Source organism: Lipotes vexillifer, unplaced genomic scaffold (genome assembly GCF_000442215.2).
Source record: "Lipotes vexillifer unplaced genomic scaffold, Lipotes_vexillifer_v1.1 scaffold71, whole genome shotgun sequence".
Classification (NCBI taxonomy): Eukaryota; Metazoa; Chordata; class Mammalia; order Artiodactyla; family Lipotidae; genus Lipotes; species Lipotes vexillifer.
This window is the reverse complement of record NW_006793703.1, coordinates 4,199,037-4,224,257: the sequence shown is the minus strand read 5'-3', so window position 1 is coordinate 4,224,257 and position 25,221 is coordinate 4,199,037. Positions and strand designations below refer to the sequence as shown.

The 25,221-nt window shown below is 45.5% G+C and overlaps 1 protein-coding gene across 1 annotated transcript in view; it reads left to right on the top strand.

Moving 5' to 3' along the window:
* Nucleotides 1–23,244, top strand: part of CREB3L2 (cAMP responsive element binding protein 3 like 2) — a 118,800-nt gene extending 95,556 nt beyond the window's left edge. Inside the window, exons 5-12 of the mRNA XM_007466595.1 lie at nt 346–530; nt 2,890–3,036; nt 3,997–4,055; nt 5,362–5,430; nt 17,755–17,854; nt 18,136–18,262; nt 19,949–20,165; nt 21,890–23,244. Of these exons, the coding sequence (XP_007466657.1) occupies nt 346–530; nt 2,890–3,036; nt 3,997–4,055; nt 5,362–5,430; nt 17,755–17,854; nt 18,136–18,262; nt 19,949–20,165; nt 21,890–21,965 (980 nt within the window). The 3' untranslated portion in view covers nt 21,966–23,244. The remainder of the gene's footprint in view (nt 1–345; nt 531–2,889; nt 3,037–3,996; nt 4,056–5,361; nt 5,431–17,754; nt 17,855–18,135; nt 18,263–19,948; nt 20,166–21,889) is intronic.
* Nucleotides 23,245–25,221: the final 1,977 nt, after the last annotated feature.

The following is a 25,221-nucleotide window of genomic DNA, read 5'->3' as shown; positions in this document are numbered from 1 at the left end:
CTACTGAAACCCCCATTGACCAAAGTAAAACTGAAAAACCCAATCCAAAAATGTATCCAAAATAAAGCCTGAAAATCAAGCCAAGAGCACCTGCCACGAGGCCATATCAAGGACTGCGGACTTGGAACCCAATAATGCAACCTGTCAAATTTTTTGAAAGAAACACTCTTAAAATTTAACCTTAATAGTAATACATCTTGGAGGCCTTTTCATATCCACACACAGAGATTCCTCATTCTTTTGTTCGGCTGTCCTGAGTTCTGCTGTAGGGATGTTGAATGTTGAACTGCCTCAAGTCCTGCTCTGTTGCTCCCTGATGGATGCAATCCGTTCTCTTCCTCTCAGCCTCCGTGGACCACCTGCACTTACCGCCCACCCCTCCCAGCAGCCACAGCAGCGACTCAGAGGGCAGCCTGAGCCCCAGCCCGCGCCTGCACCCCTTTGGCCTGCCGCAGACCCACAGCCCCGCCAGGGCTCCAGCACGGGCCCCCTCGGCACTTGCCAGCTCCCCACTCCTCACCGCACCGCACGTGAGTGTCCCCTGCATCCCTGCACCCCATCCCCCATTCTGTCACTCGGACCTTCACCCAGCGTGGGTACCATTCGGAGCCTGTAGGAAGTTTTGGGTCTAACTGCTGAAGCAGGGGGATGACAGTCTTAAAGAACATTTTCTAAGAACTGCCTGTGACCTCATCATGCTAACACATTCTCTTCCTTTCCTGTGCACACTTCCAGTTTTTATTCACATGTTTCTTTTTTATAGCTACAAACATGAGGAATAAAAATGGGTTGTTATTCTTCTCAAAATTGTATCACAAATATTTATCATCAATTTAGGCGGTCTTTATGACCTATGATAGGAAATAATTTATTTTTTAAGTAAGCAATCTTTGATGAACTGAAAAATTGCTCTGAGAGTAAATGCGTTGATGTCTAAAGCTCAAAAATATAATTTAACACTTTTTGTCTGTGGTGCAGCTCTTAACCCAGTGACTCAGGATAGAAATCATGAGTCAACATTCATCCCTCACATATATAATTTTTCCAAATAAAAATTAGGGGTAGGGCTTTCTTGGTGGCACAGTGGTTAAGAATCCGCCTGCCAATGCAGGGGACACGGGTTCAAGCCCTGGTGCAGGAAGATCCCTCATGCCGTGGAGCACCTAAGCCCATGCACCACAACTACTGAGTCTGTGCTCCTACTGAGCCTGTGTGCCACAACTACTGAAGCCCACACGCCTAGAGCCTGTGCTCTGCAACAAGAGAAGCCACCAAAATGAGAAGCCCGCACAGCACAATGAAGAGTAGCCCCTGCTCACTGCAACTAGAGAAAGCCCGCGTGCAGCAAAGAAGACCCAACACAGCCAAAAATAAAATAAAATAAATAAATTAAATAAATTAATTAAAAAAAAATTAGGGTTAGATAATTAACTTCTCATTGTTCTGAATAGTCGATTGATTTCTATGAGGATTTAAAAATTAGTCAGCCTTACTGAATTTATAATATCACATAGAGCAAATTTGAATGAAATGAATTATTTAAAAATTCTTAGAATAATCATGTATTAATTAACATAATTCTGAAAATTTGAGTTCAGTCTGTGTCAGAAACTCAGAAAGTTCTAGATCTGTGGCCACCTTCTTATATATCACTATTACCGAGGGCCAGGGAATTAACTCTTTCCACTCCACCTTTGCCTTCTCTCCTCTAACCCTTCACTCCTTTGATTACTGAAATAGTGTCCATCCTATGGATTTGTGAGTCCTACCACAATTAATCCATTCCACGTGGTCATGGAGGAAATCCTTCCCATATCATACCCTGGCTCAGCATCTGTGTTGTTTCCCTGTTATCTGTTGGCATCAAGCCCTCGTACCTCTGCTGGGTACAAACACCCTCCTACGTGCCCAACCTGCCGCTGCTTCCAGAACTCCTCACCCCCTCTACGCAGAGTGGCTTCTTCAGTTACTTTTTACAATACTGCCTTTGTTGTAATGCCCTCCTCTGTGTAAATCACCCCCTTTCTTTCAGGAAGCCCAATTCAAGCCTTATCTGCTACCCTAAGCCTTCCCTTATCACACAAACTCACCTAAGCGTTCTCCTTCCTCCTATTTTTAATGTACCTTGAGTGAATATTACAATCTAGCATTTAATTGCTCTCATTCTTTCACGTGTTTCAATTTAGTCTCGGTCTCGATCATTAGCTACTTAAGAGACGGAGTTCGTTTTGATTCTTCCGTGCACCTAATGTGGAGCTAATATGCAGTAGGTACTCCATTTATTTGACTGATTATAAACACATTGTCCTAATATGGGTGAAATGAGATGAGCTACAGTTCTCATCTCCACTGACGATGGACAGTCTGGGACTGTGCTGACCAGTGACTTCCATGGAACGTGCCTGCAGGTGTGTCCCTAGGAGCCCTGGCCCCTTAGCTGGAAGTAGAGGTCAAGAAGCAACTCCTAGTGTATAGAGAGCATCTTGCAAAATGGCATCTTTAGGAGAACAACAAAACTTTCCACAAACAGAGTTCCAAGTGAATCCTTCATCACTCCGAGGACAGGAAATCTCTAGGGACATGGGAAATGAATTGTATCCTTTAATGTTGATGTTTTAGCCAGCAGGGTACTTTCTGGGAAATAATGGGTGGAGGTTTCTTTACCCGTTCCCTTATATTATAATCCTTGGGTTGTAACACTCACACGAGTGTCTTCTGCATTTTTGCTTCCACTTCGAAGTGCCCGTTTCTCACCAAAAGAGATGGGCCTCCTTTTCCCTTAGCCATTGGCAAGACCTCCTGACAGACCCTCCTCACCCCTCAGGAGGTGTTTCTCTGGTGCGCCCGGCTTTTCCTCTTTGACCCTTTTCTGCTCCTCGGTCTGCACAGAAGCTGCAGGGATCAGGCCCCCTGGTCCTGACGGAGGAAGAGAAGAGGACCCTGATCGCCGAGGGCTATCCCGTCCCCACCAGGCTGCCCCTGACAAAATCAGAGGAGAAGGCCCTGAAGAAAATCCGGAGGAAAATCAAGAATAAGGTGAGCCCTTCAAATCCAGGTACTTCTGTGAGCAGAGACAGTGAACAAACCCGGCCAGCATGCCCACCCTCCCTTCCCGGTGGCCAACACTGGCCCGTCCCGTGGTGGGGACCAAGGCTTGCCCCTGTCTTCCCCCAGACCTCCCCATACATCTTCTGGTCAGTGGGCCTCCAGGTCAGGTGTGCACACTCTGTGGTGCCTAAGATGACCCATACAGGGGTGGGAAGAAAACATTAGAACTCGCATTTACATTTTGAAAAAATCTCAGCCTTTAAAATTTGTTTTATTAGATATACAATATTTCCCTCTAGTAGGCATGTATATAATTTATAAATGAATAAATATAAATGTATTATGGGCGCTTGCTTAATTTTTTTTCTTGATAGAGATTTTTGATAAAAAATTCTGCAGACCACTGTTCTATACCTGGGTCCAGCAGTCTCCTAGTCCTAGGCCCCTACAGTGGGGATCAGGGGTGCAGAGGCCCTGGGGCATGGCTAGGGTGTGGGCAGAGCAGGAGGGAGGGGACAAAGAGAGAGCAAGGAAAGAGCTTAGAATTAAAATTCTTCGTCCATGTGCAGAACCACCAGGGAATTTTTATACAACTAACCCCAACTGGCTTATCTCATTATTATAGTTGAGCCAACTAGGTCCACAGAATGGGAATCATTTATCTAAGACCATACAGATGGTTCGTGACCCCCATGTTCCAGTCTGACTCCTGGACCACTGTCCTTCTCACTGGGGGCCTAGTGTGTTGGAAAGTAGATGAGAACATCAGCTGGTTGAAACCAGGGAGGACAGAAGAGGTGATTAGTAGATGAGCCAGTAGGTTAAACAAATGGGAAGTGGCCGCAAAAGTGAGCAGGGCTTTTGTGATTTCTTTGCTCATGGCCTCTTGTCATACTGGTTTACTGAGATAGCTGGAACATAATCCTTTTTTCTCCCCTTCCATTGCAGATTTCTGCCCAGGAAAGTAGGAGGAAGAAGAAGGAATACATGGACAGTTTGGAGAAAAAGTAAGCCTCCTGCCAAAGTGGTTTTGTGTATTGAGCAATTCATGTAGAGAAATGAAAGTGCGGGGGGGGCCCTGCTTTCTATGGGAAAGGGGGTTCAATTTCTCAGTCTGGACCCCAGCAAAGGCCGTTGGTTTATCAGCTATGGTTTGCCTGCCACCTAGTGGTGTTTAGAGGGGAACGCTTATCTGGCAGGTGATAAAAAGTACATTCAGTCTTAGTAGGCATTTGTACCGCACAGTTTCCAACGAAGGGTCCTTAAGTCCCTGAAGGCTTCCTTTCAAATAAGTACAAATGCTAACCTTCATGCATATTCCTGGACTCCTCAGAGGAGAGGCGCTAATTAATCAATTCCTGTTGGCCACACTCCCTCGCACGCTAGAGAAAGCAACAGGGGATGAAGTAAGTAAGGCAGGTTGGCGTTCTTTTTTTTCTGTCCACTATAATTTGTGTTATAGGTGAGTGACTTTTCACAAAAACACTTGAAGGCACCTTTTTCTCTTCTGAATAGCCTGGAATATCAGGAGGGCTGTTAGAAAAACGTAAATTAAATACAATTCTGTATTAGCCCTGGAAAATAGTTCCCATCTGGCAAACTAATACCATTGGAATGAGTCCCGGGACCTAGAAATGAATCTTTACGTGTGTCTGGTGAGAAGAGCAGTTGGTGGATCCTGGCTGCTTCTTGGAGTTCCTACTGAAAGTCAGTGTTTCTTCCTCCTGATTTAGGTGTTGGTAATATAGCATTAAGCAGTCCCATTCTGTTTGTTATTGTCTGTAGGTATCCAGGGTCAAGATGTTTCGATGAAACTCTCTTTATTGCCTCTTTGGGGCATGCCTGCTCCGGCACCTGGATTCCTTGTCTTGAGGTCCCGGGTTCTTGTCCTTCACTCTCCCCCTGCCCCAAGCCCCTGGGCTTCCTGTCAGTCCTTCAGGTCAAGAGTACAGTCAGCAGCCTCCAGACCCTGTAGCAAAGAGGGAGAATTGTGATGGACATTGAGAGCCATAGGGAAGAGTCGAGAGAAATCAAGGTTGGAACACCCTAAAAGAAGTTTATGTTTTGTACCATCCCTATTCATTTTCCATTACTGAGGCACTGGTTACCCGTCTCTCTCTCTCTCTTTTTTCTTTTGTCTACTCACCCTTTTCCCCAACTCAGGTTGGCCAAGTTCTCTCCCTCACCTCCCTAGAGTAGCTGCTTCCCTGTCTTTTTTCTCTGAACCCCACCTGCCTCCATCCTAGCTCCTGGCTTAGTGTTTGCTCCCCTGATAAAAAACTAAGTTTTCTTTTCTTTCTCTGTCCTCTGTAGGGTGGAGTCTTGTTCAACAGAGAACTCGGAGCTTCGGAAGAAGGTGGAGGTTCTGGAGAACACCAACAGGTGAGGGTCCCTGGCGTGAGGAACCGACACAACTGCCTGATGGAAGGTGGAGAAAGAGGGGGAGATTCAGGGCCAGAGCTGGGAGGAAAAGGGAGGAGATGGCATTGAAAGGATAGTTGTGTCAGGATGCTCAGGATGGTCACACTTCTCTCACCTGTTCCTCCCGTGCGCACGTGCGCGCGCACACACACACACACACACACACACACACACACATGCATATCCTTTACTTTTTCTAAAATACGTGGGATTGATGAAGAGGCTGATTCTGATAAGGGCTATGATGAGGGGTTTAAGGAAGAAGCTTGGAAAGGAATAAGGTCAATGAGTCCGATTCTCCTGAAAATGACATCAGACTTTAGAGGTGGACAGAGGGCCTGACCACTTTTTTGTCACCCGGTTCGAGTAATAAATGGTGTTTTTTAGTAAAAACAATGGAGAGAAAACCAAGTTTGTTGTTTTAATTACTGTTTTTAAAGTTAATTAATTAATTGCATTTTAAGCCCATTTTGAAAAATAACTATAGGATAGTTCCTCTAGCACCTCCTGTGCCAGGTACTGTTTTCAGCACTTTATAGATATTAATTCATTTAACCTTCTAATGGCCCTATGAGCTGGTCCTATTACTATCCCCATTATATAAAGGAGGTCCTGAGACTCAGAAAGGTTAAGTGATTTGCCCAAGGTCACGCAGTAAATGCTAGAAGGCTGCATTTGAAGGCAGGCAATCTGGTCCTGGAGCCTCGATGTAGGAGAAACATACTGAGCTTTACCCGGGGTCATACGCAAGAGAAAGGGGTTAAGGTATAGGGCTGAGAAATGGCGGTTGGGGAGTTTCATCGTGTGTGTGTGTGTGTGTGTGTGTGTGTGTGTGTGTGTGTGTGCGTGTGTGTGTGCGCGCTCACGGAGCGTGCCTATGCTTTGAAAATTTAAGTGTTCATTAGTCAAAGGATCCTGTTGCCCTTAGTTGTTATAGATCTGACAATCCAAGCGGAGAAAAATTGACTTTTAGGTAAGCAAAATTTTAATTCATCATTTTAAGGCTTAGCACTAAAGCCTAGTAACAATTTTGCAAATGTTAAGGGATCAGGGTAAATCTATTTACATGTCATTTCATAATAACTTGAAATTTGGCTCCCAGTTCCTAAATCTTCATGGTCTGTTGCTCAAACAGCAGGCTAATCTAATCATAAGGTAAAAATACCATCAGTAGGAAAAGTGGACATTGTGACCCCGCTGGGTTTCCCTCTGCATTTCTGGGAACGTGTGCTCATATAGCAAGTCAAGGGCAATCACCTCTAGTGCTCTGTAGACAAACAGCAGAAGTAAGTAACTGTCACCAGCTCCATGTGGTATCACCTTGATCCCCTGAGGCAAAGGAGCTGGTTTCCAGTCCTTCAGGTTTCCGGTTTCATGGTTGCCTTTGGCCATTAGTCTCCCAAGGCTTCCTCTCTTCTTGTCTCCACTTTTACTCCTGCCAGAGTGGTTCTCAGGGTCCTGAACCCCACCAGCGTCTGTGTCCATCTTGTTAGCATCCTGAGCTGATAGTGTTCCCACCCCCCTGTCCTAGCACTTGCTGTTGCAGAAGTCCTGTGTTCATGAATGGGACAAATCCAGGTCATGAATTGGTGAACAAGGGAAGAGGAATCCGTCCAAGATAACCGTGGAGTTTGGTCCAGGTTGGGTCTGGTCTAGGAGTTCTGGGTGTCAGGTCTATGCACAGCCACACGGGGGCAGCAGAGGCACAAAGAGCAGTGGGTGCTTGCGATGAGACGGGGTCGCTGCCACCTTTCCTGGGAAAAAGGGTCTCTCCTCCCCTCTCCAGGCTGACCCTGCTCTATCATATTTTTCTAAACTTAAAAAGAAAAAATCCCACACATGTAATATATGCCCATTGTATAAAAAATTAGAAAATACAGTTAAAAAAGGGAAAAAAGTTACAATCTTTTCACCTAGAGAGATGTTTACATTTTGGAATATTTTATGTATATGTATTTATATTGTACATCCTCCTCCGTTAAGAGCCTTTTCCATTTAACAAAAAACACTGGGTATATATTTTCATTTCAGTAAATCTATTTCTACAGAATCCTATTTCTTTCAGATTTTGATAAAGAGCTGTCATCCGAGGAGTACTGACATAAAGCACATCTGATTCTATGTAACAGCAGTCCGTGTTTTGCGGTTGTTTCTTATGTTTTACGATAATGGCCACAGCCTTTTTATTTTGCTATTGGCTACTGTGCAATATGAGTTGTGGGAGCATATGCATATTTGAGCTTGGGGTCAGCATATCTGGCGCTCTTCCCTGAGAGCCAGCGGTGGTTTTCCTTCTGTTTTCTTCACTGACTGTGGAAGGTTTTCCCAGCCGTTCAGCCTGCTGGAACCCCGACTGAGAAAACCGTCTATCTTATGCCACTGGTGCTCTGCTTGTCCCTGGACTGTAGGAGCCTCCACTGTGGTTCCCCCAGAGGCCCAAGTGCCGTCTCTTCCCTCTTCCAAACTTACCTCTCCTGGTAGACAACCTTTTATGGTGGAAATGGTTGCTACTTGATTAACCTGCAATCTTCCCACGGGTAGTCTGATGAGGGAGTTCCTGTAGTCGTAATGTCTCAGTCTGGCAGCTTTTAATGTGCTTTGGCTTGAGAAGTCAAGGAATAAAAGCAGAGCCACTCTTGTTCACATGAGGAAGGGCCTTCCTTGCCCCTGACTTCCTTTTTTCCCTTCTTCTTCTGTTCCTGCCAAGGGCTTCCCCTCGCCAGAGGACACTGCGGTAGCCAGAGTGACTGTAACATGAACCATGGCAATCTCTTGCCCTAAACCAGTCAGGAGGAGTTGGTGTTTTGGGCCCATGTAAGGGGAGGTTTTCAGACCCTTTATTCGTCACACCGTGTGAGTGACCCAGTGTTTGAACTAAGTACAAGGTAGGGCCCAGTGAACACACACCTGTGTTTGTGTCCTGTTCGTGCTTCTTGTATTAACGTCCTTTGGAGGTAGCTGGGCAGAGGTAGAAATGGCTGTGAGAAGTGGACAGGACCCTGGGTCACCATAAGTGGGGTGGGAGACCTTGTGTGCCGTTGTTTCATTTGGCGCAATGTGGCAGGAAAGGCGAGTGGGTACGTGGACCAAAATAAAGACAAATTATTCCTCTTTACATTTTACCACTTCTGTGCTCCTCCCACGAGCGACTTTCCATCTATGCAGATGAGAATGAGCCCTCAGATTCCAAATCAATCCCAACTCTTCGGTTAGTACTCGCCTCAGCAGCAGCCATTTAGCATGCTCTTGGCTTCTAGGCAAAAAAGCCCCTTTTATCTGAGCTCAGGAAGCTGGAAGAGGATGGAGACAGGAGAGGAGACTTCTGCAGCCTTAGCCCAGGAGCCTCAGAGCAGCCGAAGCCGTGGGAAGGCACCCTCACACTTCTTTGCTAAGGCGATCCGCGAATCGCCCGCCACCAGGAAACGTGTGAGCGGAGAGCAAGTGGTCTCCCAGGGGGCCCTGCTTCCTGTGCTCAATCAGGATATACATTTGCACTTGCAAAGTCCAGGTGAGGCCACGTGTAGCGCCGGAGGGTCTTCCTGGCCTTCCTTGCTTATCATTCGCCTCTCCGAGCTGCATGTCTCATTTTTGAGAGACCCTGTCTTTCCCCCACTTCCTAGCCTTTTCTTCTGCACAAGTGATGCACATCTACTGCCCAGCCCATCCATTTCAGGTGTTTGTGGCCCAGTTTGCTCCATTCATTTTTAATTTTGCCCTCGTGCAGTTGGCTACGGGGCTGTGAGCCACTATCCCTCTCCTCAGCCCTGCTTTGTAGACTTATAGGAGCTTAGACTTGAAATGTGCTTTAGACATCATCTCATCTAACTGTTAATCACTTCCTTTCACAGAAGCAGAAACTGAGGGCTGATGAGGTTAAGATCATCCATTTAGAGGTAGGACAGGGACTAGAATTCAGCCACTTACTTTCTCAACTGGACCTGACCTCGGTCTCTTTTGCCGCTGTTGTGCTCTCTCTCCAAGGACCGCTGCCTTTCCCAGCACGGGGTCAACCGTAGTTCCAAACAAGAGGGCCCAGCTTGGGATCTGTGTTTTAGGGAGCCCTGCTCTGGCTTTCCCCTAGCCACGCCCCTCCCCACGGGATGAGAAGTCAGCAGTAACAAGGCGATCTATCTATCTGGAGCGCTAACCTGGCCTTGGAGGGAGCTCAACAGAGCAGGTGTCGGGGGTGCCCATGGGCAGTGTTTGCCTGGCTTGGGGTAGGTGGGGTGAGGAGAAACCTTAGGATGTATGACATGTATGGGATGTGGGCCTCGTTGGTATTCTTTCTTCGAACCTCACAGAAGGTGAGGGATGTGCTTGTCCTGTCTGTGTTGTTATCAGAAACAAGAATTCATTAGTTTTCCTCTTTGACCTTCCTTTTAGCTATAGTCCTCCTCTCTGTCTCTACTTTTCTTGTTCTTTAAAATCTACATATGGGGCGTCCCCGGTGGCGCAGTGGTTGGGAGTCCACCTGCCGATGCAGGGGACACGGGTTCGTGCCCCGGTCCGGGAAGATCCCACGTGCCGCGGAGCGGCTGGGCCCGTGAGCCATGGCCGCTGAGCCTGCGCTTCCGGAGCCTATGCTCCGCAACGGGAGAGGCCACAACAGTGAGAGGCCCACGTACCGCAAAAAAAAAATCTACATGTGATTCCTGATGGAGGTCTTTCCCCACAAGCCCACTGGGCTCTGACTGTGCTCTCCTCATCTGTTTGTTTAACTGCACAGCTGCGTCCATTTGCACCAGTTTTGTCTGTCGGCTTCCTCCTCACTGTTGTGTCTTCCACATGTGAAGTCTTCTCTTCGACTGACTGTAATCAGCTGGTCCCTCTTTCCTGCTGTGCACAGGGAGGCCATTAGAGTGCTCAGGAATGACCCACGTCCAGGAATGACCCTCTGTAGACCTTTATCTTGGTTTAAACCACTTTTCATTTCTCCATTATCTCTAACTTCTGGTTGTGTGAAGCGTATAAGCTTTCTTTTCAGTTGAAAATGTTAACAAACTTCAAAGGATTGTTGGATACTAGACTAAGTTTCCCAGAGAGTTTACAAAGGCATTTTAGTAGGATTCCGTGGTAAAGTTAGACATTCCTCAGCCCCAGAAAACATTCTAGAACTCTCTATTTCTTATGTTCCTGGGTGAGTAGGTGATAGAATATTTCAGAAGTGCCCTCTGGTCCCTGAAAAATAAACCTCCTTATAATGTGGCAATTACACAGTAAGAGAAAGGAGATAATTTGTATTTTTAAAAATTTAGGCCAGAGCCCCATGAACAACTTTCAAAACTTAAGTGAAAGATCATAAATAAATGAGTATTTATTCAAAGTTTAGGATTTTAGCAGGATGTGATTATCTTTTGTATAAGAGTTTGCACTTTAGTATTTAAAAGTCTTTGAGGTAGTTCGAGAGTCTCCTTAAATATTGTTATGCAGTGTTTTGAATTATTATTAACATTATATCCTACCGCCTCCCCACCCTCTGCCTGAGGATTTTGAGGTAGGTGTTTTAGCTTTTTTTTTTTTTAATAATTGTATTTATTTATTTGTTTATTTGGCTGCGTTGGGTCTTTGTTGCTGCGCGTGGCCTTTCTGTAGTTGCGGTGAGCGGGGGCTACTCTTCGTTGCGGTGCGCGGGTTTCTCATTGCGATGGCTTCTCTTGTTGCGGAGCACGGGCTCTAGGCGCGCAGGCTTCAATAGTTGTGGCTCACGGGCTCAGTTGTTGTGGCTCACGGGCTCAGTAGTTGTGGCTCATGGGCTTAGTTGCTCCGGGCATGTGGGATCTTCCCGGACCAGGCTCGAACCCATGTCCCCTGCATTGGCAGGTGGACTCTTAACCACTGCACCACCAGGGAAGTCCCTGTTTTTGCTTTTTGACACCTCTCTCCTAACCCTCCGATCTTGTACACTAATTCTAGAAGACTGGGGTGGGTGGGGAGGGATTCAGGTGGGGTTTTGCTTCGAAAGGACATGGATGCCTGCCTCTTACATCATGAAGCCACCTAATGTTCACTCATATAATTTTTTTGCATGTGTGCACTAGATAAGTAGCACTTAGACTTTTTTGATCATATTGTTTTACATGTTGTGCAGTGACCCAGACACACCACACGTACATATACATCACATTCATAACTAATATGAATGTTTCACAAATGAATACTTATTTACTATGTGTGATGCCCTCAGATATTGTGTGTTCTATTTGATTCTGTTTCATTAAATACACCAGTCACACCCCAGCTGTTTTCACAACCCACGAATGGTTCATGATTTGGAATTTAGAACTTACTGCTTTAAGTAGTTCCATAAATAAAAAAAAGTTCCTTCATTCCTGTGGGAGGCTGATTCACCCAGAGGGTGATTTACTTACGCACACAAATGTGCACACATGCATTATAGCCCAGCTAGTTCCATTTCTGAGTAAGGTGTGTTACAGGATTTGATGGAAATTGTGTTTATAGAGAGGACCTGGTTTGAAGCTCCTGGCACAGCAAGTAATTGGGAACCACCAGTTTATTATTTTTCCTGGGTCCTAGTTTCTGACTCCAGTGGGAAATTAAGTACTAGAATGTTCAAAGTATAAGATGCAGTAACTGTATCACTAGCTTGTTCTCTCTCGCTTCCTCCCCACACCAACCCCTGCTGTTTCCCTTAAATAACAGAAACATAAGAAAACAAAATTAAACCAAATACAAGAAAACACACGAGGCTGTTGATGCATTTCCCAGTTTTTATAAGATTGTGTCTCACACTCTCGGCTACTTTTGAATGTTTTGCCCAATTTCCTTTGATATGCCTCTCAAGATACAGGGTGATGCTTTATTTTGGGCAAGGCTGGCAGCTGCCTCTAACTGCTCTTTTACTAGGAGCTGTGTGAGGACAGCCATAAGGTTTATTTTTACATCTCACCACAGGACAAAATCCACATTTTCAATCAAGTGTTGGACCCTCCAATTTAACAAATTGTGAAAAATGTCTTGGCCCAGATAAACTTCTCTCTAAATTAAGACCTTGCTCCCGGAAGCCCAAGAATTCATTAAGCCATAATTAGCCATGATCACTGATGATTTAACATACAGTAATAAAGGAGAAGTTTAAACTGAGTTCTGAATGTACTGTTGGAAAGAGAGTCTGTCCTATGATTGACTTTTTATAGCTTTAGTTTTAAAATAATTCTTCCATTTCATCTGTTGGCTGCCTTTTCTCCAGCCGGCCCTTTATGCAAGCAGGGTAACAGCTGTCATCCAAGCTCCCAATGCTTCAGGCCATGGCATCTATCCCAGTGGCATCAGGGAAAGTACCACATCGTCTCAGACCAACATATCCGTTGTGAGATTCCAGGCTTTCCTGTAAAGAGACTCATCTGTCATCAGTGGAAAGAAATAGCAAGCACTCTGCAAAGGTGTATTTGTTTCAGCAAACCCAGAGTACCCCAGAAGGGGATTCTCTCATTATTCTGTTAGCTGGTGAGGTCAAGAGAATTAACTTTGACTAAGTGCCTGAACTCAGGACTTAAGGAATGTGATTAAATGGTACTGAGATCTAAATTCAGGTTTCTCTTCCTGGGAGCTTATCGCCGTGTTCTGGCGAATATTACTGACTTAGTAATCCTAAAGCCATCTCATCAGCTCTGTTGGTGTCCAGTGGAGGGACAGGTCTTATAGCTTCCATTTTCCTAAACAAAGCTCAGGTTTGACTTCCTGACACTTGACGTGGGCTAAGGAATACCTATTATTCTTTTATCCATCATTTGCATTTTATTTTGGTATATCCAGAGATCTGCCAGGAAATGTTTATTTTACCCTATTGCTTTTATTTGTATCAGATCACTGAAACTTTGTTAGTATATATCTCACTGCCATCAGATTCACTGTGGCCCTTCTGTCTTCAGGTTGGTCACTGTCTGCAGTTTGGTCACTGTAATCTTTTCTTATTTAATGGTGGACACATCTCTTGGTTGTGCTGTTGTCAATGTGATGCTTTTTTTTTTTTTTTTTTCTTTTGGCTGTGCTGCACGGCTTGCAGGATCTTAGTTCCCCGACCAGGGATCAAACCCAGGCCTCAGCAGTGAAAGCACCGAGTCCTAACCACTGGACCACCAGGGAATTCCCTCAATAAGATGTTAATGTCACTGGATTTAAGAAAAATCTACTTAACTACGAAATCTTTTGATCATTAATTTTATTAGGTTATAGGTTTGGGTACCATGTGTGCTGAATTGGAAAGTACGTGAGCTATGGAGTCAGATAGGTTTGGGTTTACATCTTAGGTCTTCTAGTTACTGGTTACATGTCTTTGAAACCTTTACATAGTATCTCAGTATATGAAGTTCTAGAACTCAGCCAGTGGACACTCAATCACTAATGATTTTCTTTCCTTATGACAAAAATGAGTGTTTCAGGGCTTCCCTGGTGGCGCAGTGGTTGAGAGTCCGCCTGCCGATGCAGGGGACACGGGTTTGTGCCCCGGTCTGGGAAGATCCCACATGCCTTGGAGCGGCTGGGCCCGTGAGCCATGGCCGCTGAGCCTGCGCGTCTGGAGCCTGTGCTCCGCGACAGGAGAGGCCACAACAGTGAGAGGCCCGCGTACCGCGAAAAAAAAAAAAAAAAGAGTGTTTCTGTTTTATGAATGTTGATGAAATTCCCAAACTTTATCACATCATGGAAATATGTTTAGATATTGGGGAATGGATGAGCTAAAAAGCTTTCCTTGGGTGAAATCTCTCTGTTGCTGATGGATGGGGCCTTCAGAGTGTCATCATTCCCACGAGTTCACCTTTGCTAATCTGAGTAGGAGAAGCAGCAGCAAACAGCGCATTATAAATCACTGTTGCTTTCCACCAAAATTTCAAACTGAAAAATCTATTTTGAACTATATGTTTGCTCATCTTAAAGAGATGGATTATAAAGTGTTAGAAATCAGGGGCCATTAAACAACCATTTTCATTTGCAGTGGATTCAGAATATAATTGTCTTTGAGTTTGGAAAGGATGTGCTGATGAATGCCAAGTAAAGCGCCACACAACTAGTAAAGATTCAGCCCTTACTGCTCGCCCAGCCAGACTTAGATGGTCCTTCTTCCAAACCGATAGCACTTTACACCTATAGCTGGGGTTCCCAACTTGAGCCTAAGGCATTATACCATTGAGGTTTAGGTGTGTCTGGCCTGTCAGAGGTCCGTCTTCAGAACAGACTGTGGAGCCTCCTGGGAGACTGTTCATCCTAGGGAAGGGGTCTCAGGCCTCGTGATCACACTCAGAAATTGGAAGGGAGGAGTAATTCCGAGTATTGTGTGGAATTGGTTTTCTCAGTGGTTCATGCTCTGAAGACTGGACCAAAGGCAGGGATTGGGCAGGGAGGAGGTGCAGGAAGGTTGTGGGTAAATGGGGACTGTTGGTAAAAATGGAAATGGTGATTTTGCTTTAAAAACACCTTAAGAATTTGGAGCAAAAGTAAATGGCTGTGGTAACATCTGGAAATCTGCTGTCTAATGGAAGCCTGGAGAGAGGAATGTCCTCCACCATCTCCTCCATGCACAGAGCACAGCTGAGCTTCAACACCTTGGAGCTGCCAGCGCAGGCAGCAGGGTGCCCCATGGGAGTTGAGATGCCCTTCAGAAGTGGCAGCCAGCATTACAGACATGGCTCTTCAGCAGGCCACCAAGGAAACAGTGAGGCCCCTTTCTGTAGTTCAGCTGGTAACAAAGACCCTGTTGATTGCACCACAGGAGGAGGCCAGAATATGAGAGAAAAGGTTTGTGCCACACGGTCAAGCATAGGTCTTATCTATGGCTCACCTGTGTATCTTCCCCACGAGTTCCAGAAATACAGCAGGGAGAACCCAAAGAGGGCTTTGGGCTGGCATTACAGGGTGTTGTCAGTAAAATGTGTGCCACTGCCCACTAGATCTCAGCTCTGCCAGAAGGAACGCTCACCCAGGAATTGGGTCTGTCACTCAGCTCTTAGCTTTGAAAAGGCAGCCGTGCAAGCCAGTAAGAATGGGGTGCTCTTGGGAGGTCCTGGGAGAAGACAGTGTGATGAGGAAAAAACTTGCTGCATCATACGATCATTTAACTGCAAACTTCTAATTTTTTTCCATCTTTACTGAGGTGTAATCGACAAGTAAAATTGTGAGATATTTAAAGTGTGCAAGGTGATGATTTGATACATGTATACATTGTGAAAGGATTCTTCACGTCAAGTTAATGACCTATTTACCTTATTTTTATTTTTTGGTAAACACATTTAAGTTCTACTCTCAGCAAATTTCAATTATATGGTACAGTTTTATCACCTAGAGTCACAATATTTTACACTAGATCCTCAGACCTTATTCATCTTATAGCTGAAAGCTTGCACCCTTTTACCAACCTCTCCCTATTTCCCCACCCCCAGCTCCTAGCAACCGCTTGTCTACTATTTCTATGAGTTCTTTTTTTTTTTTTTTTTAAAAGATTCCATGTGTCAGTGATACCACGTGGTATTTATCTTTCTTTGTCTGGCTTATTTCACTTCGCATGATGCCCTCCAGGTTGATACATTTTGTCACAAACGACACAATTTCCTAGGGTAGAATTTACAGTAATCACGCTATCGCTATCGGTATTTCTCAGCCTTGAGTAACTCACAAAACTCTTTTAAAGAATGTGTTGCTTGAATGTACAGAAACATAAATCAGTCTATACTACTTGTGATTATGCTTCTAGATAACCATAAAGCAAGAAAACATACAACTAAGTACTAAAAAGACCTCCATATTAATAGAATTTAACGATATGAAATAATGGGATGAATTATTTTGTTTTGCTTAAATTAAAACCACTGTACAAGGTAAAAATACGGTGTAGATGGGACCACATGGGGTCACTGAGTTCAGAAAGCCTTCGCTGTACGTGCTGTGGGCTCCAATTCTGCCTCTGCTCTTATCCATTGAACTGCTAAAAGCAATAGGCTTACTGCCAACCTGTCCTTAGTTGGCTTAAACCTGAGAGAACTTATTTCACTGGTACTGGTCACAGGGGAAGCTGCAAACTTGGGAAAACCTGCATGTCCTTCCAGCACTGGGAAGCTGTTCAGGAGATGGGCTATGGTGGAGGCAAGTTATCTGCCAAAGCCCAGAATTCTTCTGCAGATGAGTGATTTGCTTTTCAGTGTTTTTCAGTGAACTTGTCTGGCTTTCTAACGTTCCATCACAGCATGAATTTTCTGAAAATCTTTGAGACCCAAGAAAAAAGCATCTGCTTGTAAAACCTCTCCACCTTGCCGAGTGCATTGGGCTTGGAGAGGAGGAATGGGGGCGAGGGACATTCTCTGCTCACGCAGAGTTCATCCCCGAGGCTCTAATTCAGGACTGTGTGCTGTGAGATCCTTTTCTATGGCTGCACTGTTCAGAATTTGCAAAGAAATTCACCATCTGCTCCTCCTGTGACCTGATGTCACACAGAGCAGAACATACTATTCTCATCCTCAAACCCTTCCCTTGCACGGGTGTGCACAGCTGTCCACTTTTAGGGATAGAAGAACTCTCTTTTGCTCCTGTTCTGTCTTTTCCTGGAGAAACATCAGAGTCTGCATCAGAGGACGGCTTCCAAGATCCTGGCTCTGAAGGTGTGTCCAGCTGAGCAGGCTTCTTTGCTCCCGATTCATATTTGGGCTTCATTTCTGCCTATGGAGGTGCTGTGAGCCTTCAAGTGCCACAGGCTTGAGGTGCTCATGGCTGTTTGCCTCCCTGCCATTCTTGTCTTCCTCTCCATCTCTCTCCCTGTCTTCAGATCTGCCGTCTGAGCACCGGCTGCTCAGAGATGTTGCTACCACTTCCTGTCACGGCCATCTCCTCTGGCCGCCCCTCCACGTGTTCTCTGCCTGGCATCTTCTTCATGCTTTTCTCCTTTCTTGCATTTTCTTCAGTGTCTCTCTTCTCTTGGGTGAACGAATTCTCCTTGGTTCACCATCACCAGCCAATTTTTGCTTATTTTTTTTCTCAATGGCTGACAAACAAATCCCGGGATTATCAGGGATGATTTGGGGCATAGAGATGACTGTTACTCAGAACAGTACAGAATGGACAAGCTGCTCACGTGGGTGGATTCTGAGCCCCGTAAGCTCTACGACTCTGGTGCTGGAGGCAGTGGCGTATGTGTCTTCACCAGAGGAACCTTTTTCTCGGTACTGTGTTCAAATTCAGACGCAAAGCCACGGCCACTTCCCTGGAGCCTGGGGCAGAGATCACCCACAAGCATTCTCTTGTCTCTCAGACACCCTTCATGGCTTTGATTTGTTGTGTTTGCAGAACTCTCCTGCAGCAGCTGCAGAAGCTTCAGACTTTGGTGATGGGCAAGGTTTCTCGCACCTGCAAGCTGGCTGGCACGCAGACTGGCACCTGCCTCATGGTGAGTTTCCTGAAGGGACAACACCATCACTGCCCCGGCCCACTCCCCAATCTCCAGTCTCTCCCCAGCTTGCCACGTCCAAGTGCTGGCTGTTCAAGGGACCACACAGCTCACTCCGAGGCTGTTTCTCCTCTATGATGTGACGGTGATTGACTGCGTATGATCTGCTGGCCTGATGGAGGGGGGTTGTCTTTCCGGACCTCCCAGGTGTTGCAGGTGTAAAGGTTTGCTCTGTGGATCTCGGAATTGACGGCTCTCCACTTTCTCTCCTCGTCCTGCAGGTTGTTGTGTTATGCTTTGCCGTTGCATTCGGCACCTTCTTTCAGGGCTATGGGCCCTATCCTTCTGCCACCAAGATGGCCCTGCCCAGCCAGCATTCCATGCAGGAGCCCTACACAGCCTCCATTGGTAAGACAGCACTCAGCAACTTGGGAGGTGGCTTGTTTCTTTTCTCTTTCATTTCTCAAAGCTTAACTTTCTGAAAGAAGTCTTATCTGAGAGTCTGATTTTTTTTTTTTTTTTTTTAGCTGGGAGGACTTTACTAAACCACTTGGTTTAGAATAGCTGTATGATAAACCTCCCTGGGTACAGAGCAGTGGTCTCAAAATCATTTATCCATAAAAATGCATATATATCCGTTCCTTGGGAGAAAGCAATTCAATATCACTGTTCCCTCTCCCCCATCAAAAACATTCATTGAATAGACCCACACAAGCATCTGCCCCCGAATTAGTTACTCTGCAGTTAACTGTCATCGCTGTGACCACCAAGACATTGCAGGAAGTGTTCTTGGCTTCTGTTTACATATGAAAGTCTAATTTTTAAGAACTGGTAAAAGTGTAGCTTCTCCACTGAAGGGAGGAAGAGAGCCATGGGGGTGTCTGGTGCCCAGGCTGCTGGGTCTCCCCTTGTGGCACTTACCCACTGGGCTGAGACACCCCTTGGAATTCTCTAGAGCTCAGCAGAGCACAGTTTGCAAACTACTACTCTAGACTGTGTTCCCTGGCAAATTCTGATGTCTTCTTTTTGAGTTCTGATAAGGGGGAGGGATGCGCATTTGGGGGGAAGGAGTGAGGAGAACATTAAGTTTTCCATGACATTTTTAAGGAATTCAACTCAGTGGAATTGTATGCAACCATAGTAAGCATCTGTAAAATGAAATTAAAGAATCAGCCTGTCTCACAAAATATTATGCCTAAGATTTAGAAAATTTGGAGAATCAGGTGTCACAAGTAATATTCTCATCCAGATCAATGATCTCTTTTAAGTATGTAGGAAATAAAGAGGTGATATGTAGGGTTCATAAAATAGATACACTAGTAAGAACAAGGGTGCAATTAGGGGGTACTGGATTTGGGGGGTAGGCATAATTTTGTGGTTCTGAAAGATGTTCTGTGGTCTTTGTGAGGTAGGTGTATCCCTGCCAGGTATATGACAGAAAGGCTAACATTTCAACCAAATAATTTCAGTGGTCTCCCGGGAAATTCTTTTTTCCCTAAGGGAATGTATCTCTAAATTTAATTGGAAGCCAATGGGAGCATAGTTTCTCTGTCGTAGAAAATTGCTACGAGCCATCTAGCTATGCAACTGTCCTATAAAACAAAAGAGAATGTCTCCGTTGTTTGATGTATGACTTTGGCTGTGTGTCTTCTCTCCAGTTTTAAATGAAAACACAGTTTTCTGCCCTTTTACCTTCTCCCTATGCAAGACCTCCTCACTGGGAATGCTTATTTTATCTGCGTCTGGACATCTCCAAGTATTTGACTCCTATTCGCCATGAATTGTTTCCGCCAGATGGTTGGGGGTGGGGCACGGAGGGGAGTTTTATTTTCAAAGCAGTGGTGGCAGTATGCTTCATGTTTATTTGCTTTTCTATTGTTCTTCCAGACTTTTTATAATTGGTATCATTTTTCAGTGCACAAAACTCTGAAATCCTGAAGCCTTTATAGAAAGCCAACTCCAGTTGGCACCCTCTGTCCTGGGCAAAAAGAACCCATGAATTGTCATCTGCTCCCAGCCTCTGGGCATCGAGTGAGGGGATGTGATGTACCCTTGTGGTCTCTCGTAACACTTGCTACTTTGCTTTGTTCTCAGTGAGATCCAGGAACCTGCTGATCTATGAGGAACATTCTCCCCTGGAGGAGCCGTCCAGTTCGGCCTCGGCTGGGGAGCTTGGGCACTGGGACAGAGGTTCCTCCCTGCTCAGGGCATCAGGGCTGGAGTCCAGGCCTGACATGGATCTTCCCCGTTTCATTATATCAAATGAGACCAGCCTGGAGAAATCAGTGCTGTTGGAGCTGCAGCAGCACTTGTGAGTCAAATAGATACAGATTCACCTCCTCTAAGGCACCGACGATGGGTTATGCGTCAGCAACGTGCAGTGTCAGGTGTAGACTTTCCCACTGACCTAGTCCAACCCTTGGCTTTTTCAAGACCTATTTCCAGCACCCAGACTCTGGAGAGTCTATTGCTTGTGAACAGCTGCCCCTAGCAGAGATTGGGGAAGAGACCTGGTGTGAGCTGGCCCCGTGGCTGCTGTGCCACTGGGGAGCTGGCAGTGGTGGCTCCAAGAGTCGGGGGAAAGGGCTTGTCTCCCTTCCTCCCTCAAAGCCTCACAAGTAAACATGCAGTCCAGTAACAGCAGTGTACTTGCTATGCAAATGCAGCCTCAAGACATTCCCCAGCTTCCTTCCAACTAGAGATACATATATGTCATGCTATATGTCAGTATGTAGTTTTATGATTTATATGTAAATAAACATGCATTAATTATAATTATATAGTTATAATTACATATTAATATTGAAGGACACTTCAAGAGGCACTGTGCATGTATGTGTTTCCATATTGAAAATAACATACATTTGTCTCCAGTTCTCCATGAGGTGTTTCCTTTAGATAGTTATGAGGAACAGTCCTTGTGTAAACACAAAGGCTTGTACAACTGCTGGGCTTTGTTGTCATGCTGGGGAGATACCTGGGTACACCAAATGGCATGGGAAGGAGCGTCTGCGTCCAGTCCTGGTTATACATGGTGTGGTTTGTGGTCTAGCTGAACTCTGCCTCTGTGCCTCCCAGAAATGATGCTATTCCAATGCAAGTGGGAAGATTTTGTTTCAAATTCTTCAGTTTTCTTCCCCTAATGTTGCAGGGGAAAGTTTGTAATTATATATACTATTATATGTTTACATTATATTGTACATGCATATAGTGCTTCATTATTTATTATTATTTATAGCGCTTATTATTTCAAGCACTATGTAAATATGACATATACAGTAAATCCTTTGAAATACTTGAAGAGGTTAGACATTATTATTATTATTATTATTATTACTATCTTAGCGAATTGTAGAGCTGCCACTAGGAGTAGAGACCACTCAGCTGCTCAACTACTTGACTCATGACACAAATCTTCTCTCCTCTTGTCTCAGCTATTCAAGGCCCCATTGAAATCCCTCTTGTTCTGGGATGTCTTCCTGATACCAGAGCCCTCATAGCCCTCCTCTGAATGCCTAGAGACTTTCTAGGCTGTTACATAATTTAATAATATATTTATTTTCTGTTATATATTTACTATTATTTCAAGTTAGTTTGGGTGTTTTTTTTTTTTTTAGTCTTTATCTAGAATCTTTTAATCTTTATAAAGATTTCATCTTTATCTAGATTTTTAAAAAAAATATTTATTCTAGACCAAGGATCAGTCTTTATCCTTTTATTTTCTCCTTCCCAGAGTTTAGCATAGGGGTAACTAACTATCCTCAAGAAATACAATCGTTTAAAGCAATGTACAACAAATCAGTATCAAACTGCCATGTTTATCCTCTGGGCTGGAATGTCTCCTTTGGCATGAGGCTAGAGGCAGGAATGTGGATGACAGATAGGCTGGTAGCGGGAGACTTCGGGAACAGGGGAGAGTACGAGAAGCATGCTTGGGCCAGCCTGCAGAGTCGCAGTCATGGAATGATTGTGTCATCCTACCGAGCGTGAGGCAATTGGTAGTAAGACCTCTTTTTCCTTCTGATGCCTTTGCAGGGTCAGCACCAAACTGGAGGGGAATGAAACACTAAAAGTTGTAGAACTCGACAGAAGAGTGAACGCCACCTTTTAAAGAGACCGTCGCCACCTCCCTCTATCTCCTCACTCTACCTTTATGTCTCCAAACCGCCTTTGTCATAAGCTTTTCCTTTTTGCCACCTGATCTTGACCGAAGACCTGGACGTGCAGTCATGGCTTTGGATGCGAGGACAGCCTGGGATTTCCACCCACGGTGAGAGAGCACCTCCCCCGGTCCCACGTCCCTCCCTGCAGAAGGGAGCCCGCTTCTCTCCCTCCCTGTTGCTTACTGCCATAGGAACTTATCTTAGGGTCAGGGGTGGGGCGAGCAGGCTTGTTTCTACCGACAGTGCCAAAAAGATACTGCCTGCTTCTCACCGGGGTGGGTGTGACCGCCTCTTTGAAGAAGAGCTGACGCTTGTTCATTCAACTCGAGCCACAAAAATACCAGGATGCCTGTTGGAATCTGGCAAAGCACCGACTGACGTCCTGCCTTTGCTCAGCCTGGGTCTCCCCTGCCGCTCTGTGCTGAGCCCCCGCTGACTTGTCCTCCGGCCCTGGAGCTGGAGCGAGGCGTCCCCTTCGTACTCTCAGGCCGCAAGTGCAATGCCTGAAGGAATCAGGCTTTTCTACTCCAGGCAAACCTGCCCCATCATGTTGCTTGTAGGATTTCTCCACAATCTGTGTCCCCGCACGCCCCTAGCTCTGCCTCCTTGGCTTCTCCTCCCCACTTGTAAATAGTATTTATTAGCTTGCTGAGGCTTCCCTGGGCAGCCACACTGAAGACATCCGGACGCCTCCCTCCGAGCTAGCAAAGTCTTCTGTTGGCCTTTGGAGCGAGGAGGGCACCCTAGGCTCTGGGATCCCCAATCCTTCCAGGCCATGTTTTGCTTTCTTTTCTTCTTTTTTGCTGGAGCCCTATAATTATAGTTGGGAAATCTCCCTAAGCACGTGTCCTCCTGTAGAATGAACTCAGAGGGAAAGATGGAGCAGTGCCTCGCTCAGGTCTGGGGCTCTGTGGATAGATGCTTTTTCTGTCCCATACCCATAACAGGGAAGGGAAGCCCTGTCCCTGACAGCAGGCGTTTCAGACAACCCTGCTAGCTCGTCTTTCTCCACCTCCCCTGACACTTCTGCTTTCCCTCTCCTCTTCTGCCTCAACACAGGAGGTGAGCCTGAGGCCTGTTCCTGGGGTCAGAGTAGGTGACATTTGTGTATCCACAGTCTTACCTTTTATAGTCAGGTTTGGCTACTTTGCAGCTCACCCAAAGAGACACGACCTAATCCCCCAACCTACTCTTATCTTTTTTAATGATTAAAAGTAACTTTTGTAGTTTTAAAAAAACTTTCCTCTTTCATACAAATAAGAAATGGAAATTGACTTTTTACTGTATAATGCAGAAGACTCCCCTTAAATGTTTTTCCCTAGCTTGTAAAAGATTTCGTGTAAGAAATTTGCTCACGTTTTGTATTTTCTTTTTAGTAGCAGCTGAAGCACCCTTAGCTTTAACTCTCGCTCTGTCTCCGTTTCTGTCTCTCATCTACATTGTCATTGGAACCTGTACTTAGGAGAGATTAAGCTATACCTGGGCCTTCTGTTCCATAGCAGACACAGGATTTGGTGTCATTAGCATTTGCCGTCAGACCTCATAAGCAGATCTGGTACCTTCGGGGCTCACCGTCAGTGATTCCTCTCTCCCTACTGTGATGGAGAGAGTTCTGGTTGGGAGACAGCCAAATTCATCTTCTTAGCACTGATGTAAAGCTGGATCGGGATTGCAGTGGTCCTGGCAGCGCTCTCGGTCCTCTGCACGCCTCTCACTGTCCCTTCCGTTGGCCGGGGAGGGCTGAGACCGGCTGGGCTGTGCAGGAGGAAGGTTGCTGCTAGCATGCGCCCCGCTTCCGTTTCTCTCTACCTTCTCCTCTCCTTCTCTTCTGCTCTAGACCCTCTTGGGCCTGTATGGTGTCTGCTAACCATGGGCCACTACTGACCCATCCCTCTCTTTAAAATGTCATGTAATTATCAGACACAGGCAGCCTGTGTGTGTGGGGAGGGAGAGGGCGGCTAGGAAAGTAAGAATATAGAATTAACTCAAGTAGTATTTGGACGATAAGAAAGGCAAGCTTTTGTATGTCAGTGAGAATGGGTCAGCTACCCACCTGACGCGCTCGAACCAGATCGGGATTTTAAGTCTCCTGGGTTAGGCTGAATAGAAAACCAGCTCTTCTGAATAAGGAGGAAGAAGGAAAAGGGCAGCAAACTCCGAGCGCCTGTCTTTAGTGCCTTAAGGATTTTATTTCCTCCCTGACCTACCCTTGCTTGACGTCACTGTCTCCAGCCCTCCATACAGCAGGGCTTGATCTCTGGGAAACCGTTCTTCCCACAACTGAATCTGTGTCTAGAGACCAGGGACATCAGCCTGAGAGCTCAAATGGCCATCGTAAGGGGATCCAAGGATCAACTGCTGCTATTATGAGAAAGACCTCTGCCCTCTACTCCTTGCTTGGGTGAGTAAGGGGAACTAAACAGTTATCCCTTTAGGAGGACGTAATGGAGGATGCAGAAGAGTTGGATAATACCAGATTGGTTCCAAATAGTTAATGGGTGTGTGCACCTTTTCCGTTCCAGGGTTAAGCCCACAATGTCAGTGGATTTGTTTCCCTCCCCAGAGCCATCCCATAGATGAGTCAGTGATACCTGGTTAGCCCTGAAGGTGTCAAATAGTGGCAGCCTTTTGGTTTCTGAACCTCAGTTTTGGAAAATAAGAGACTGTTAGCACAACCATCAATCATAAAGAATCAATGTTAATGATAAACAGATTAATATATTTTTCATTATGTCAACAGCTTTTCCTCTTTCCTTTCTTTGCTTAGCTTAGTGGAGGAGATATCTTGCAAAAGTTCAGAGAGCACGTACTTTTTTACTGGGTGAGACCCGAGTAACCCAGACCCCCCAGTGAGGTTCTATTCACAGCTCTTGACTTTGCACTTAGAAATGGATACTGTAAATGAAAGGCCTCAGTACCAGGTTTAAGAAAGAATTTCTGTGAAGTGTTAGGACTCTGGAGCCTAGCTCACATAAAGGGAGTGTTATGTAAGAATCTGACAGCTGAACTAGGTTTTGCTCCTTTTGGGCAGGGGGTGGGGATGAGGTTTGACACCAGTACAGGCAAAATTAGATAACCTTTTTATGAATATAAATGATTTTGATTTAAAGACCTAATTTGTAGATTGTGAAAGCAGCTTTTAGCTCAACTTATTTTCAAGCCAACTATAAGTACCATGTTTTTTTCTTCCTAAACGGTTTAGCC